At 35.1% G+C, this 16866-nt stretch overlaps 1 protein-coding gene across 4 annotated transcripts in view; it reads right to left on the reverse strand.

The window, feature by feature from the left end:
- Nucleotides 1-16866, reverse strand: part of macrod2 (mono-ADP ribosylhydrolase 2) — a 465786-nt gene that overhangs the window by 118641 nt on the left and 330279 nt on the right. For all 4 annotated transcript variants that reach the window (XM_044137275.1, XM_044137273.1, XM_044137274.1 and 1 more), the window contains exon 8: nt 3158-3188. In XM_044137275.1, coding sequence (XP_043993210.1) covers nt 3158-3188 — 31 coding nt within the window. The remainder of the gene's footprint in view (nt 1-3157; nt 3189-16866) is intronic.

Consider the following 16866-nt stretch of genomic DNA (forward strand, 5'->3'; position numbering starts at 1 on the left):
TTAAAGGTTATCTAAAATGTACAGAAAATGTCAAACCTCCTGACAAGAGAGCAAGGCCTCTCTCAGAGCACAGCAGCACTCTGGGGGCACAGCGAGGAGCAAGAGAACAACATCACAGAGGCTGCAAAGCCGTATGCTCAAGTTACTTTCAAAGTCCCTCCTCTATTTGCCCTCTGCTGTGTGAGGATCTTTAGTCTTAATCAGCTGTATTGTTCTGTGAAGATGCAGTTATGGGAAGCGCTAAGCTGTTTATTTATTGAACAGGCTGTTTAATTCCTCCCCACTACTGCATGCTTGGCTCTGCAGACTCTATTCTTTGATGTTAGGGCGCTCCTGGTGGAGTGCTACGACAGGCTCCCACTGGTGAAGCAGCACATAGTACAACAATAAACAGCAATAAGTTGTGGCCTAGTCAGCAGCAGCAGTATACACAGCAAACTACAGCTCTCTTTGTCGTGCACGCTCTAGGACAGCCTTTGTGTTCCCACAGCAGAATGTGTGTAAGCAACTCTTTGGTATTTCATAACATCCATCATTGGATAAAATTAATGAGGATCTGTTGTACAATGTATGGAATCTGTCACTAACACCAAAGTTTTATAACAAAAACAGGACAAAAAAATGAGAAGCAACTAGAAAGATAAAGTGATTATATCCTTAGGTGTTCAGTAACAACATTTTCAGATGTGCTCATAAATAAAAAGTAAAAAAAAAGGTATGTTGTGCAGTGCGACAAAAAGAAATTACACATAAAAAAAAGCAAACACTGAAGAAAGTATTAACTGTGAAGATAATATAGGTATAAACATCTGGTAATTCAGAAGTATGTTTTACAACACACACTGGTTTATACTAATAAAAAAATTTAGCACTGCATGAGGCTGCGTGAACATTTTGTAGCCATTAACATTCAGGGAAGTTTCAGCCAGTTTAATGAGCACTGCCAAAGTCTGTCAGGCTGTGTAATCAGTGCTCCTCTGCGTTTAGTAATTCAGTGTTCCCCCGTGACAGCTGCTGGTTAGTTATAGTGCCGATTTAATAAAGGAGGAAAGGTGATGGCTTTGGTTGGAAATCGCATCTTTTTTTAATGACTATTAGGAAAAAATAAACAGATGTAGTCTGTCTGTGGACCCAGGCCCTTTTACTGGACCTTTGTGAGTGAGTCCAGTTTTGCACATTTAGCTGCATTATAATGGATGTGTATATCTGTAAATGTAAGCATTGCTTTTTTATTTTACAACATAGATAATCCCATGGTTAAATTTTCCCGTTAATTAATTAACATTATTAATTACAATTTGTCCTTCAAATTTAAGAGAGTGCATTGATTGGAAGTACAAATAGCACCAGTCACATTTATTTCATCCCCACTCCCTGTAAAGATATTTAAAGTACCATTATCTCACACAAAATTTACAGGAAAAATATGCTCTAAATTAATATTTTATAAGCTTACAGAAAGAGGAGAACTATGACCATTGCTGTTTGCACAGTCTCTCTTCTGGACATATAATTTGGATCACCATCTTGTTAAATGACCCAGAGATGGACCACTTCCTGATTTGGTTCAACAGTCATCCTTTCTTCAGTGTTTATTTAAAATCTCCTAATATTTCAATAATAATGATACCTCACACTTTACTATGGTTTTCTGTGTTTTTTTTGTTTTGTTTTGTTTTTTTAAATAAACAGGCCCATAGCATCATAAATCCATCACCATGTTGAGTAAGTTATTTGTTTTCCACATGTTTATTCTTTTCTTCACTCCTCACCCACATTAAGTGTTTATGGCTAAAAAGTTCAATTTAAGTTTTGTCTGGCCAAAGGACGCAGTTTCAACTGAAAATCTACCTAGTTTTGAGCAAAATCGGTATGCTTATTTTTTCTGATGATAGGCCAGGAAAAAAAAAAAATGGCATGCCTCCCAAACAACCAATTGGCATGTAAATATTATACAATAACTGTCATGGAGACGTGCAGCAATTCGCAAAGCGAGTTGGTTCTTTTGTTTGGTTGTTGTTTTTTTCCCCTTCTTGCTATTTTCCGCACTCTGAGCATGGGGAAGACAAACTTGTGTTAATGTTCAGCCTTATTGCCAGTGGCTCGAAGAAATTGGACTGTGTCACGTCCCTTTAATACCCCAGAGAAACGCAAAGAAATTCATTAATTGCTAATTGGAAATTCCAACAAACTGATCAGCTTAATAAATAAAATATGATGAATGTTTCAGTAGCATCTATTTTAAAAAGATAGAGGAATCAATAATTTTGCCAACAGTAATTTCAATAATTATTTGTATTTTAATTTGTCATTATGCTACAGTAGCAAAAGATGCCTTGCTAAATTAAACCAAGCTTTGGTGAAATATGAACGTATTCCAGCTAGTGGCACTGCAGTGTTTTTAACAAAGAGTTCATATATTTTTTAAAGAATTAGATTTAGTTTTATTTATTTATTTATTCATTTATTTATTTATTTATTATTCCTTACTCATTGTTGTGTTCAGAAATGTTGTTCTGGACTGACTAACATCTTGTTTTGCTTTTGTTTATTTCAAAATTGTGCTCAATTTTACAGAAGTTGTCACTGTCTACTTGAACTACAATAGAGCTGACTTACTGTCAATTACAGACAAGGAAGATTAGCCTGTTAATTAATCCATAAACATTTGGCTCCTGCTGATATTATTGAAGCTGTATGCTAATCCAATGCAAATAATAAACTGGATGATGACAAGGAAAGAAAAATCGTCTCCACAGGGGAAATTTAAATTTCACTAAACAGCAACAACTAATTTTCTTGTATCCAACTTTAATACAAAGAACTCCTAATTCAGTTTATCCCAACAGCTGTAAAGTTTTCTTCTGTGACTTTTTGCAAGTGACTTTGTTTAAGTACAATGAGCACACCTACTCTTTTCCAGGGATGCCTTCCAGCAAATTTGCTTTGGCCCCACGAGAGGACAAAAGCCATGTGTCTTTACTTTGTTAACCTTCTTCTACACTGCTTTTCCTCGTATATAATAAAAAAAAGTTTTTGGTTTAAAATGATAGCTATAATTTGTACTGAAACAAGAGTGTTTGCAAAGCTATATGAGAAAAATATATGTAGAACATGCAAAGGGAATAAATCATTTTGAGGAACATTTAAAGCTTACCATAGATGCCTGTGGAAATGCATGGGAAGGCCTGTGCAAAAAAGAACAAAGTAGTAATTAATATGCAACCAAAAAATAACCACATTTCAGTTTATGACAGGAGTGTGAAGAAGATGCCATGATTATGTTTATCTTTAATTCCAAACACAACAGTATGATTTCTGTTTGAAATCTGCAGCAGAGGAATTTAGACATAATGAACTATGTACCTGCCCATTATACATGTGCATTAAACTGCAGGCATTGTGGGACACACAACGTTTACCTTTGGGTAGAGACTGCTTACTGTTTGCCTTCACCTGTTAGTTCCCAGGAGAAGCAATTTACAGAACTCATTGCATAAATCCCTGCAATGCTAATGTACAACTATAATGCGAATACTGATGCAGCTCCCATTTACAATGCATACACAGTTATACAAGTTAAATTTGCTGTTTTTAAACAACAGGCTTCTAAATTCTATAATATACGTAGTTCAAAAATATATGTTAAGAAAAGTCAGGATCACAGTGTGTTAAATATGATGTCTGGTAAAATTTCATTTGGGACAGAGGCTATTAATAGTCAGTATCTATAACACTAGTAGTTAGCTTATTTTGCCAAAGGGGAACAGTGAAACCCACTCATGTAAATTTATAGGTACATTTACAGTAGAGCATGTTACCTAATAACACACGAATATCTAACTAAGGCCTGATTCTGTCTGTTGCCTACAGCTTAAACTTATACATAAATTTATGACATTTCTTTATTTAGACCGAGTAGACAAGATAGCAAACCTGAGAGTTTTCACTGCCAACTGTGATCCAAGTAGGTTTTTCCGTGCCTAACATAAACCCGAGTTACATCTAGAGCAACAACAGAACATTTAACTACTGCTTAACAGCAGAGACACATATTCACAAAAATGGATTGGGTTCCAATAACAATGTCTTAAAGTTATCTCTAACAGAGTCTGATTAAATTTAACTCACGTTTCCTGTTAATGATGTACTGTCTGTGATTTTATGCCAGCAAGACCCACAATGTTACCCAGCAAGCTATGCAGCTGTGCTTTGAAAAAAAAAAAAGTTTTTAAAAATGGCCTATTTGTGAGCGTGGCTTGCATATCTGTATTATAGGTCATGCATATTAATATAAGCAGTTCGTCCAAATAAACTAACCGTTGTTACCAATTAAAATGACAATCACAGGGCATCGGGTGCCTTAGTTAGTAAAGTCTGCAGAGGCTACAGTCCTCGAAGTCTTAGGCCATTTACGGCATGTCTTCCCTTTTTCTCTCAACCCCATTTTCTGTCAATTTACTTTTCAGTAAAGACCAGTAAAGCCTAAGAATGTGTAAAAATGTAAATAAAAATAATGTTCGCTGTAAAGAAAGACAATTTTGGCTGCTCCATTCTCTGGTCTCTCTTCAAACATCAAAGAACATCTGGAAAGTGACTTGAGTAAATTAATTGTTCTCTCACTCCTTAACAAGTAGGAGATGCTATGGAGAGCCACTAAGATGTTCAAAAGGATGCTGCTTGTTCTCCTTTTTCAGCAACAGTTAAGTAGCTGGACTAATGCTCTATGCCACACTACCATAGTTGGTATATTTGACTATGACATTTCAGCTGTTCACAGTTCACTGTTGACAGTGTGTGCCTATCCTTCAGAGACACAAAATTCAAAAAAAAAAAAAAAAAAGTTATATTTGACATGTCTAAAAATGTTTGTTTTACTCTGACTTGTGAGCTCCTATTTGGATCATAAGGTTTAACAACAGTAAAGAATATTGCTTTGTTACTAGCAGATTTACACAGAAAGCTGATGAAACACGAGACATTATATTTTAAAGAAGTCAACCAACTTTTTAAGTTTTGTCAGAACATAGTTAGATAGAAATGCTTTTGACATCAAAACATAAAGTACATATGCTAGTTTTGGCTTTCTGATGGAAATATTAACCCTTGCCAGTAGGGGCAAGGTATTAAATTGAGTCCAGTCAGACATACAAACATATATGTTAAAAGCAATTAAATCTCACATATTAGGTGACTTTTTATCAGAACTTCGCAGTAGCTTTCTTAACCTAGATAAACCCATGTGGATCAGCATATTTTTATCAGATAAAAGTTGGAAAAAGAAAACCCAAAAGTTTCGAGAAAAGCAGATAATGTGGCTTCTGCAACATTACTGGTGAGTGAATTAAGTGGGACACAATCATAATAATAATGTAGAATATGTAATATTAATGAAATCTAGTGTTATTTTACTGCCCTTTATAGCTAATGAGTTTCCAAGCATATATATAGCCTTGATAGTTTTCACTTACTAGACCGGGACTCCGATTTAGCAAATGTCTAATCTTAAGTGACTATTTACAAAACAAAAGAGACATTCACAAAAAAAAAACAGGAAAAATGCTAAACTATGACTATTTTTATAAACTAAAGAGCAAAAACACAACAAATATTTATGGATGTCTTTTCCAAAAAGATTATAATAAGTAACCACCTAGTAATAGTTCATGCTTTGTCGCATTTTGCAGCAAACATATTATTCAAGCGTGGCTTTATAGCTTAAAATAGTTTCATTATTCTTTACTTCTGTAAGCTAATATATTATGATGCATAGGTCTTGCTGTGTGCTTTTCTTTTTCACATTCATCTTTTTTAAGTACATTAATAAACACAAAAGATTTTTTTCAAAGATCCTATTTTGTCCTCAAAACAAGCTGAATGCATGCTTCAGTTCTTGCATTCATCAGAAGCTGTGGCAAGAGTATTAATATAATAATATAAAAAATAAAAGGTAAGTGGTCCACTAGAAGCTCAAGCAACTGAATGAATACAAAACAGCTCAGAGCTGTATCAAAGAACAACCCCATATGTCAATTTCTTCCACTGCCAAAAGTGAGCCAGCAGTTTGTTTTTCCACACTCGCCCTGTCAAGTTTTATTTAGAAATATGTAGCTGCTGGCAGCTATGTCAAGATCACCTCATTTCAGAGAGAAAAACACAATTAATAGATCTGAAGGGAGGGAGAATAGAAACAGGGTTTCTTGTGTGCTTTCTGAAATAATCATACAATCATATTAAGAAGGCACACAGCCCTCACTTTGAAATACAATACCCTGTTTGTCCTTGATATAAGTGATGAGGAATGAGTCTCTGTTTGCTTTCTTATTTACCAGTTTTCAGCCTCAGTCTGTCAGGGTAATTTTTTCTTCTTTGGGCTGATTTAAATCTTTTACCAAAGCTTTGACCTTTCCTGATGACTGTCTGGGTCTGACACAAACCACAGATGATGAAGCATGGAAGAGCGAGACTATTTCTACTCCAGTGCTAAATTCTGCCAGTGGCAAAGAGAGGGGCAGGATAAAAGAGCAAAAAGAAAAAAATAAACAAAAAAAAAATAATAATAAGTTAAGTAATTGAAAAAATTTAACTTTTAAGTTGCTGATAAGTTGAACAAAACAAATAATGCTTGATTATGATTTCTGTTCACCTGGAATAATCATATTAAAACAAGCGGGAACATAAATACTTCAGTCAGTTAAAATGAGTGACACTCTAATTCCTTCAGCAAGCCTTTGCTGCCAAAACTGTCACCCTATTTCAATTGAAAAACCACAATGTCAGTCACTTTAACTTGAATGCTTACTCTGACATCAGCTAATTCCTGGGATTGAGGCAATGACAACCCACCAGCATAATCAATTAAAATCTATTTTATTACTCTGCTGGCTAATCCATTAAAATCTATTGATTTTACTGGCGTGAAGAAATATCAGGTAATCACTTAAAGGGATGCTGTCACGATCTGATACATGTACTTGTTTTGTTTAAGGCCTGGTTTTTGATAGAATTAAAGAGAACTAGACAAATGTACAAAAAGTTTTGAGTACCAAAGATTTATATATATATATATATATATATATATATATATATATATATATATATATATATATATATATATATATATATATATATATATATATATATATATATATATATACAGTATATATAAACTAATCTTCAGCTTGAACTTACTAAGGAGCATGCAGTAAGAGTCAAAGGTATATGAGAAAGTAAATATCTCTCATTCCCATAAACCCAGCCTATGCACCATAACCTTAAAAATAAAATATTTATCTCTGTGAAATCAAACCATGTACCTTGTACATGTACCTTGTGCAACCAGAGCCCAGAGAAATGTTTAACAATCTACAAATATTATGTATAATAAATACTGTTGGCTGTTTTAAGCCCCTTACACAAAGAAACATGTACTACTCTGCAGACAGAGGAATAAGATTGTGAAATGTAGAGAAGCGCACACCTCCAAATTGCACATAGATTAGATGTTATTGACAAGCTCTAAAGATAAACTAAGGTAGATACTCAATAAGGGGCATACAATTCAATCTTGCAATAGCCACAGTGGGCCTCGTAAAAAGAACTTCAGGCTTCAAATCCTAATCATAGTCAGCAAAAATAAACAAAAAAACACTTTTGGATTTAGTTCATGCTATCTTCTGTCTTTGCTACAATTGAGCCTACTAATTAAAATTAGTATTACATTTATACCTGTTACGAATAGGTATTTTTTTACAAAATACCAATTTCACCTACATCTTCTCATGCAAATAGTGAATTGATTAAACTTACGCTGTTTATTTTTCAACAAAAAGACTAGGACAGAACGTTTATGTGAAGCAAACTGCTATTTAGATAGGGTAAACCAGACACTGACATAACATTATTTACACAGGAATAGGATGACTGACATAGAACTGTGGCAATAATAAAAACCTATGTACCAATTACTAAGAACAGAAGAGACAAGACTGACTTTACAACAGGAATGGAGTTGTGCAGATTTGCTGCAAAACAGCAATGTTTGAACAATTATGAAAGCTCTGTAAGCAATATATTGTGAAGGGGAACAACTCAATGATGTCAACTGCTAAATGTTAACAATATTTAAAACTTTCACTAACTTTTGCCAAATTTGGCCAAAAGGTGAACAGATACCTTTATTGCTAGGGTACCAGCTTCAATTCTGTATACATGAACAAGTATTTAAAATTTAAGAGTAAGCTTAAAAAATGGTGATGATGGAAAATGTCTAAGAAGAGATGGATTTTCTGCCACTAGAGACAAATAAATAAGTCAGATTGATTTTTATAAGAGAACCAAAGTCAGAAACTCCCTTCAAAATCTATATTAAAACTCATAAAACTAAACTTTTTATTTTATTTTATTTTGGATCAATCCTGTTGTAGTAAAAAAATTACAACAAGGTCACACCTGCTAGTTGTATTGTTATATGTTTATTCTAAGTTTCTGTATATTCCCACCAAGTTAAAGCTATTTTGGTTACATGTACAAGGTTGGATGTTGTTTTTAACAGCTGCATGGGAACCAGTCTGGTTCCCATGCTTAGGATCCCTTATCCCTTTGTATAAAACTGTCTCTGCCTGGCAGAGCTTTTCATCCAGAACTGCTTCATTACTGATTGTCCTACAAGCTCTCTGTATTTTGTACAATATGAGTGATTTTACCTGAACAGAGCTTGGAAATAGATTTTTTCCACGACACCTGTACAACCACTTCATGCAACTTTGCTTATACTATATGAGGGTTGGAGTTAATTAGGACAGTCAGTGGCATATATGGAATCATGACCTACGATTCCTGGTGTAAATTATTATTTCTATCTGCTGCTGCTCATTAGAAGTGACTCAGCATGTCCTCCTGCACTCATACCATAAGGCTTTGCCTGACACATCGGCTTGTTGCTGATTTTCTTTGCTTACCGTGTATCCGGAAATTGGTCACTAGGGAAATTATTTTGCTGCCCAGACTCCTCCCTAATCTATCACGTCACTTTTAAGTGGAGCATCTTTCCTCTAAGCATCTCAACACAAAGTCAGAATGCATCACAACACAAGATAGTTTCGGTATATCATTAGGGAAGCCACACTTCTGCGAAAAAGTATTTGCTTCCTTTGAGATATTTTGCTTGTCATACTTAAATGTTTCAGATCAAAACAAAAATTCATGATACAATAGGAAAGATACAATAGTAAAATTATGATTAACACATCATTCACTGATCTAAAGAAATTTATGCTCTATTTGGGAAGTGTCCGATAGTCATTTCTAAGGCTCAGAGACCAGTGAGCCATAGCAGGAGGCATCTTCTACAAACAGAGAAAACTTTGCTAACAAAATTACTTTAGAAGCACAGACATCGCTTAGAGAGGTTACAAAGGGTCAAGGTTACAAAATTAAAATCAATATTAATGATTCAAAAAAACAGTCCTAAACCTACTGCTTACCAAAAAAAATAAATAAAGGATTATCTCATATTGGCCACAAAATACACAAATAACCCACTTTTGGGAATGTCTATCTGGTAGACTGACAAGGCAAAAGATTATTATTTTAAAAAGTGTACCTGCAAGTACATCTGTCAAAATGAACAGCACTTCAGGAAAGGATCAGAAAATGTTATGGTGCTGGAAGTGTGATGGTCTGTTGGCTGCTTTGTTCTGTCTGGACCTGGACAAGTTAACATTATTTAAAAGCCTAACAGACAATCTGAAATATTTAACTGTGAAAAAAAGCAAAAAAAAAAATTGAGAAATGTATGATGTGCTTTTATTCATTTCTATTATTTAAAATTTTGAAGAAAGCACCCTTTTTAAGTAATGATTTATTAATTGGTGAGACTAACTCACTGAAGACAGTGTTCAATAAAGTCACCATTATTTCACTGCGAGATCTGATTCCCTGCAGTTTCCAGTCATTTGTTAAGCAGCAGGAAGTGACACAGTAAGGCTCAACCTGCAGTAAAATGCAAAAGAGTTCCACTGTAGGTTCTTCACTTTCCCATGCTGCTTGCACAGAAGAGTAGCCGTAAGCACATAGGTTAAAGGGAGAGAAAGACACGCCAAGTGACTACAGGATTCTGCCAGGGGAGTGCTCGGTCTCGGCTGGCTGAGTAAATAGCACTGGACCCGGGGTACTGCCCCTGTAGGCTGAGGCCTTGTAGCCTGTTTGCAGATGGAATCTATGCTTATAAATCACAGCAGCATGGGGAGACCCAGCGCAAATATGACCACAAGGCTGTTATTATTCACAAGTGTTTCCACAGCGTGGAATTACATCAGGGTAGAAAATGAATCCAAGACAATCTTCTTTGTTGACTGCTGTAAGTCTTAAGCCTGCTTCCTCTGCTGTAATCAGATACATGCTGCTGCTGCAAAATGCACATCACAGTTACAGATCAGGGTGTTTAAGTAGCACACATTAACACTCTTTTATTCAGCATAATACCTTGGCCTATATTCCAACACGAGCGCTGATTGTTTGAGTGTCATTATGCTAAATGGAGGATGGAGAAACACTTGGGATAGGAAACCTGGCACCTAATGGCCCGAGACACACCAACCGTTTTTATACCTGCTTTGATTAAATGAAACTATTATCCCAATGATATCTGTCCATAAGGACTCAGCACAGTTGGCTGTGCAGAAAGCAACACGCTGTCCATGATATCAGCATACAACAATTTATTCAATTTAAGATGCAAGTAGAAGAATGCTTGTTGTTTTGAGCCACAACTGGTTTTCCCCTTCTTCTTAGCAATACATGCGAAAAAAAAGCACCAACAAGTGTTTTCGATGTCATCTAATGAAAACGTAACATAAAAAAATCCAGCTAGAAAGAAACTGCTACCAGAGCTGATGAGAGTGTTTTTGTTGGCATAGGCATGTATCTGATTTCATCACATTGGTGTGAACTTTTATCAGCACAGAAAAAAAAAAACAAAAAAAAAAACTGTGAAACATCAAAGGAAAATACACAACATTGAAATATGAACACTCTCAGTTTGGTCCATAAGTGCAGTATTCACTTGCCTGATTTATTTCAACTAAACATAATGTTACACTATGGTTTTAACTATACAAAATGTGTAAAAGAAAGACGAAAAAAGTATTGAACCCTTCCAGATTTATACAGATTTTTTTCCCCTCTTGCTCTATCCATTGAATAATGAATTGAATTAAATTTTTAACAATTTTTTTTTCAGTTTCACAAGAAAGATGCTGTCTGACAACATAAAGTAAGCTAAAAGAGTCATCATAAGGAATTCAGAAACATATCAGAAAAAAGTTATGATATCCATCAGAAAAAACAAAGTTAGTCTAGTGAACCCCAGTAAGTGCCATTATCCACTCTTTCTGAGGGGTGGTCAGCTCAGAGAAATTACAAGAAAATTGTACCAACAAATGGAATTGTCATCTTCTGACATCCCGCCTTTGCCATTAGCAACTGTTCTTAGGAGAGTTGAATTGAGAAGTAGTTGGTATAAGAAGCTCAGCAGACTTGCAGTTCCACCAGGGCTTTGTTAATTGCTGCTGCCGCTAGTCTCGAGAATCTATGTGGTAGGATGCTCTAGAAACTCGGCTGAAGACTGTAGTCCCAAGAAGGTGCTTTGGGTACATAAGCAGATAGCAAGCGTTTAGGCACCCCAAGGGACTGCCACAGGAGATTCAATAATTTCTTCAAAGTGCATGAAAGAATCAAAGCAACACGAGCATAATTTAAGTGTGACATAAAAGCAGATGGGTGCAAATTCTTCTATGTAGCAATGTGTAACTTGTCTGTACAATCAGCAATGGCTGAGAGAAGTAGATTTCACAAATCAGAATTTTTCATTCCCACCTTTTATGGTGCTGTAAAAAGTAATTTGTGAAAGTTGTTTGAGAAAAGCTTGATGTGCTCCAACAAAAAGGAGGTCAGGCATACGAGGCTCAGAAAGCTAACAAGCAGCTTTACTGAAAACATATCTCTAATAACCACAGGAACATATCAAATCCTTGAGGATATTTTAAGAACTCAGACTGTGCTAAATACAAAAAGCTCGAAACATGTACATTTGAATCCAACAGATACAAGCAGTTTGCGCCTATTTTTGCATCCGGCCATTATAGAAGTGATCAAAGAAGTAAAAAATATTCCTCAATATGCAAGAAAACACAGAATGGTTTTAAGAATTGTGGACCAATAAGTGAATCATAAATTCAGGTTAAGCATATAGTACATATATATATATTTAGTGTGCAAAAATATAAACCATACTAATTTCTGACCTAGTTAGTAGGATAGAATTGTGAGTATGTCCTGTTATTTTCACTTAATAAAAAAATGCTCTAAGGTTTAATGGTTTTTTATTATTAATTAACACACCATCTGTTTGACAGCTCCATAATCTCTATGTCTGATTAATGCATTTTAAACATTAGTAAAGCAAGAAAAACAAAAGGATTATAAAGACAGTTTAAAAAATGTATTTAATTGAAGTGATTCAAAACAGCTCAAGATTGAATTAATTACAACTTTTAGAGAAGTTGTAATTTTGTAAACACTCTTCCGTTTTCTTCGACATGCAAAATAACAGCAGATTCCACTAGTCCATATTTTTCCCCATTCTATCTGCAACACACTACCAGCTCTAGTCTTTGAGAATGCCACAATATTCAGTCTGGCTTTACATACAGTATATGTAAAGGCAACGTTTGCTCAGTAGAGCTATTTCAGAAGCAGACCTTCCTTTGGGTGTAATTTGAAAATTGGAAAGACTCAAACTCCAGTTTTGAGATGTTAAGGGCCACAAATAGCTTAATCACTGAGAGTCTAAAAACAACTGGTAATAGCTGGACAGAATTACTCTCCTTGGTGATAAGGAAAATCAGGGTTTTCTATGATTGCTGTCATCACACTCAGTTCCACAACACTGACACTGCACATGCAATGGATGCTGTGTTGCAGGGGAAGAAAGACAGGTCACTACATGTTGGTGAGCCAAACAATGACAGCAGTGAGATGAATGGGCTGAAAGAAGGTGTAAAGGCTGCAAGTCTGCGGATGGTGCAGGGCAGTGGAGCCGATACAAGCAGATAGCAAAGTGATGGCTGCTGGAGTCGCTGGTCCATGACCACCTATATGCTTGATCAACCACAGTTCACCCAGAAGGCCAAGACTGTAGAGAGAAGCCAGAAGACTTTTTTAAAATACAATTTGTTCAAGCTTTGACAACAAAATGAAAGTTTAGAAATTTAACATGGATAATAGAATATAAACTAGGACAGGGAGTGTGGATTCACTCTTATCTCTGTAAAGTACATATGATTCTTTTCACTTTTAGCAATCTATGTTATTTCTAAGTTCACCTGATGACACTGACATTATCATCTTAAAGACATGAAATCATAGGAAACAAAATATAACTTAGCTCTGTGTGTGAGGTCTACTGTTTAGGTCAAATTAATATTTTACAACTGACCACCAGGCAAAAACCAAACAAGATTGACAAATGCTGAAGAGCATGGCAGCTTAGCTCCACTCTACACCTAATCAATACACCTGGAGTCATACAGGCTAAAAAAACACACTCCATTCATCAAATGTCTTTCAGTTATTTGAATGCACCAAATAGATTCATTCGGATGGCTGTGCCTGCTAATCTAAAATAGTCACCGGTGTAACTTCAGATTGACAGAGAGGCTGACAGACTGGTGGGTTTTTTTGTCTCATCAAACGTCAGTGTTATGAAATACCCTGAATTCAAAAATAGAGACTGCAACCTTTATTTGCTGAAGGGAACCCAACACAGAGGCTTTTGTTCGAGACAAAGAAGATCTCACCTGTTTTACCCTCAGTGCTCCAGTCAAAAGCTTTCCTTTGGTACATCCGTTTTATATCATTTGTAGAATATAATCTTAAACAGGATTTTATTCAGACACTAAAAAATATCTAAATACACACATCATTATTCCAACAAGATTATATTTTTATGATAAAACACAGCATTGTAATCAACCAGTCTGATCAGTGAACACAATCACTTAAAATCTATTGGAAATATTTTGAAAATCTTATTTTACATGGAACACATAGCTAGATTAACTGACCAAATCAATGTAAAAATACTGATAAAAAAAATCTCCTGGATGATTGACAATCAACACGAGCATATTTGATATATTATATTACGTACATTATGTTCTATTGTATTATATTGTATTATATTCTAGTACCAATACTGTACAATAGGTCACAGAATCTATAATTTTTAATGCTGACTTTTGACATCTTTTTCATCTCTCCAGCTTTGAAATGTGGTGCTTGATTAAAATCCTTAACCTCAACATGATTGTGATGATCCTATAAAGTCCTTACAATTGTATTCGTCACAAGAGCTGTGACATTATAAACTGTATTCTTATTGGAGCATAAGAATGAAGCAAAGAGTACATGCAGGAGAACGTAATAGGGGTAATCCTGAGGATAATGTTTGATTTGAATATCTGAACATTAACATGAAGCAACAGACGACATCATTCAATACGCCTCAGGGCCTGTAAGCCTGTGATTATTCCAGCAAGTGCTTAAAAAGTGTAACAGCATGTCTGCATGTTGTGTTGCAGAAGAAATCATATGCATGTTGGAAGCCTAAATTACAGGTGGTCATAAAAGACACAAAGAAGAAAATTGGTAGATTCTGTCATAATCCAACAAGGCATATGTTTATGTGCATTTGAAAAGCTGGAGGTAAAGACACCATCTATGCTGTATGCATCTTTGTGGAAGGCTAGACATGAACACAGATAAATTTTAAAATACCTATATTCCATTTATTCAATGGAGAATGGAGAAAACATAGAGCTGGAGAGTTAAAATGACCAATAGCTCCATAATTCAGCCCCTGATGTTCACAAATAAAAAAGATTATTCCCGAGTGGTTGATCCAAAGTGAAGTAAAGGAACCATTAAGGAGCAATTTTCAAGAGACATTAATTTCCATTTATAAATCAACTTCAATACCACATTTAATCAGAGAACCAAAAAAAAAAAAAAAAGGAACATTTCTGGTCTTTCAATGTGAAAGCTATCCTATGGTACCCTTCCAACATACGGCCACTAATTAAACTTTTCTTTTCCTTTTCAAAGCGTCCTTCAACATTTCAAAAGCACCATATCAAAGGGGCTTCAAAGTCAAAACCCCACTGAATTTTGAGTTGACAGAGCAGCATACATATGAAGACAAGTGACTTGCTACATGCCCCCCTTGTCTTTGAGCAGAACCAGTGTAAGACTAAAATCCTCACTGCTCCATTATGCATACTAATGTCTGCAGAAGAAAAACAACTTGGCTTTTCTGGGGTTGTCTCAGTAAAAAAAAAAGAGTGCTACCAGCATTTCCAAACTGACAAAAAGAGATTTAAACTCAGTAACTGTCAGCGTCTTCAACTAAAAACATTATGAACTTCTCATTTTCTGTTTGCACGTATTTATTTGACTGAAAGTTTATGAATAATCTAAAAAGTGGTGTATTTTGGGCTTAGCGTTTTTTTTTTGTGTCTTTTCTTACTTTTATTGTACAAAGTCAGTTTGGGACGTTGAAGGGCTAAAAGGCATCTGTTCATTAAAGATAGTTCTGCGAAGGCTCACATATTGCCTCACTGTAGTATCCCATCACCAGTAACAGGTAGGTGTGTCATGGGCACAGATTATCTAATGTTTAATATACTTGTTGGCCTTATTTTGAAGCTGAGTACAATAATGGGGTGCAAAAGAAACAGATTGTGGTAAAAGTTTTCTAGAAATTGTCTGCAAAGCCACTACACCCTACATTTTATTAAATGTACTTATTTCAAACAGATTTTTTAAAGGAAAGAAAACAACAAAACAGTAGGACAAGAGAAGGCATGTGCATACACAGCCAAGATCAAAATAACAAGTTTACCTCTACTTTTCTATTTGAAAAGGAGTATGAAGAACTAGTGAACTCTTATTTAATCCTACCATTTATGTCAATATTATTACATTTTGGTATTCATATGCCTGTTCAATTTTGCCCATATGCCATATCCCTGTTCTGTGCTAAACTACCAACAAATAAATTATATTACACAAAAACAAAATGATTACAAAATTTCTCTCCAAACAGAAAAAGCAACAATATTAGCAATAATCTTCAGTTGCTAAGATTCTTGTAACTGAAGTAACACTGTGAAAAAGTTACAGAATGGGCTTAATTAGAGAAATGTTGATTATTGAGAAGGAGGTAAGGTGGGAAGGTAATGTAGGAACCACTATTCTTGTAAGAACTACCACTGTGAAGAAATAGCGGACTACGGCTTCTGGATTAATCTATTAATAAAGAGTCTGGCACATCAAATAGATTAGATTGGTTCTATCTCTACCGTATCTCGTATACAATGATGTTCCCTTAATGCAATAGTAAACTATGATTAATTGTGTTTTGTTCAGCAGTTCTTTTTCTGCAGCTAATAAAACAAGTTTGTACTAAAAACATGTTTGGGAATTTTATCTTGTTATAAAGTAAAAATTACAATATAGTAGCTGGTTTTTACAACAAACAAAACGCAGATAAATAATCTGCTGAGAACCATAACAGATGTTTTAGAAAAACACAAATGAACTCTTCAAAGCACAAATACAGCATAAAAACTCAATATTTGTTTTGGAATTTGGCTCTATGTAGTGAACCATTAAAAGCAGAGTAAATACAAAATGATCTGTAAATCATGGGGGCATGATTTCCAATTTAGAAGAGTAAAAGCCTATTTCTTTAATAGCATAGAAAAAGAAATATAGCATACCACTGGGTGAGTCTGTTTCTTCTGA

This window comes from Gambusia affinis, linkage group LG13 (genome assembly GCF_019740435.1).
Source record: "Gambusia affinis linkage group LG13, SWU_Gaff_1.0, whole genome shotgun sequence".
NCBI lineage: Eukaryota > Metazoa > Chordata > Actinopteri > Cyprinodontiformes > Poeciliidae > Gambusia > Gambusia affinis.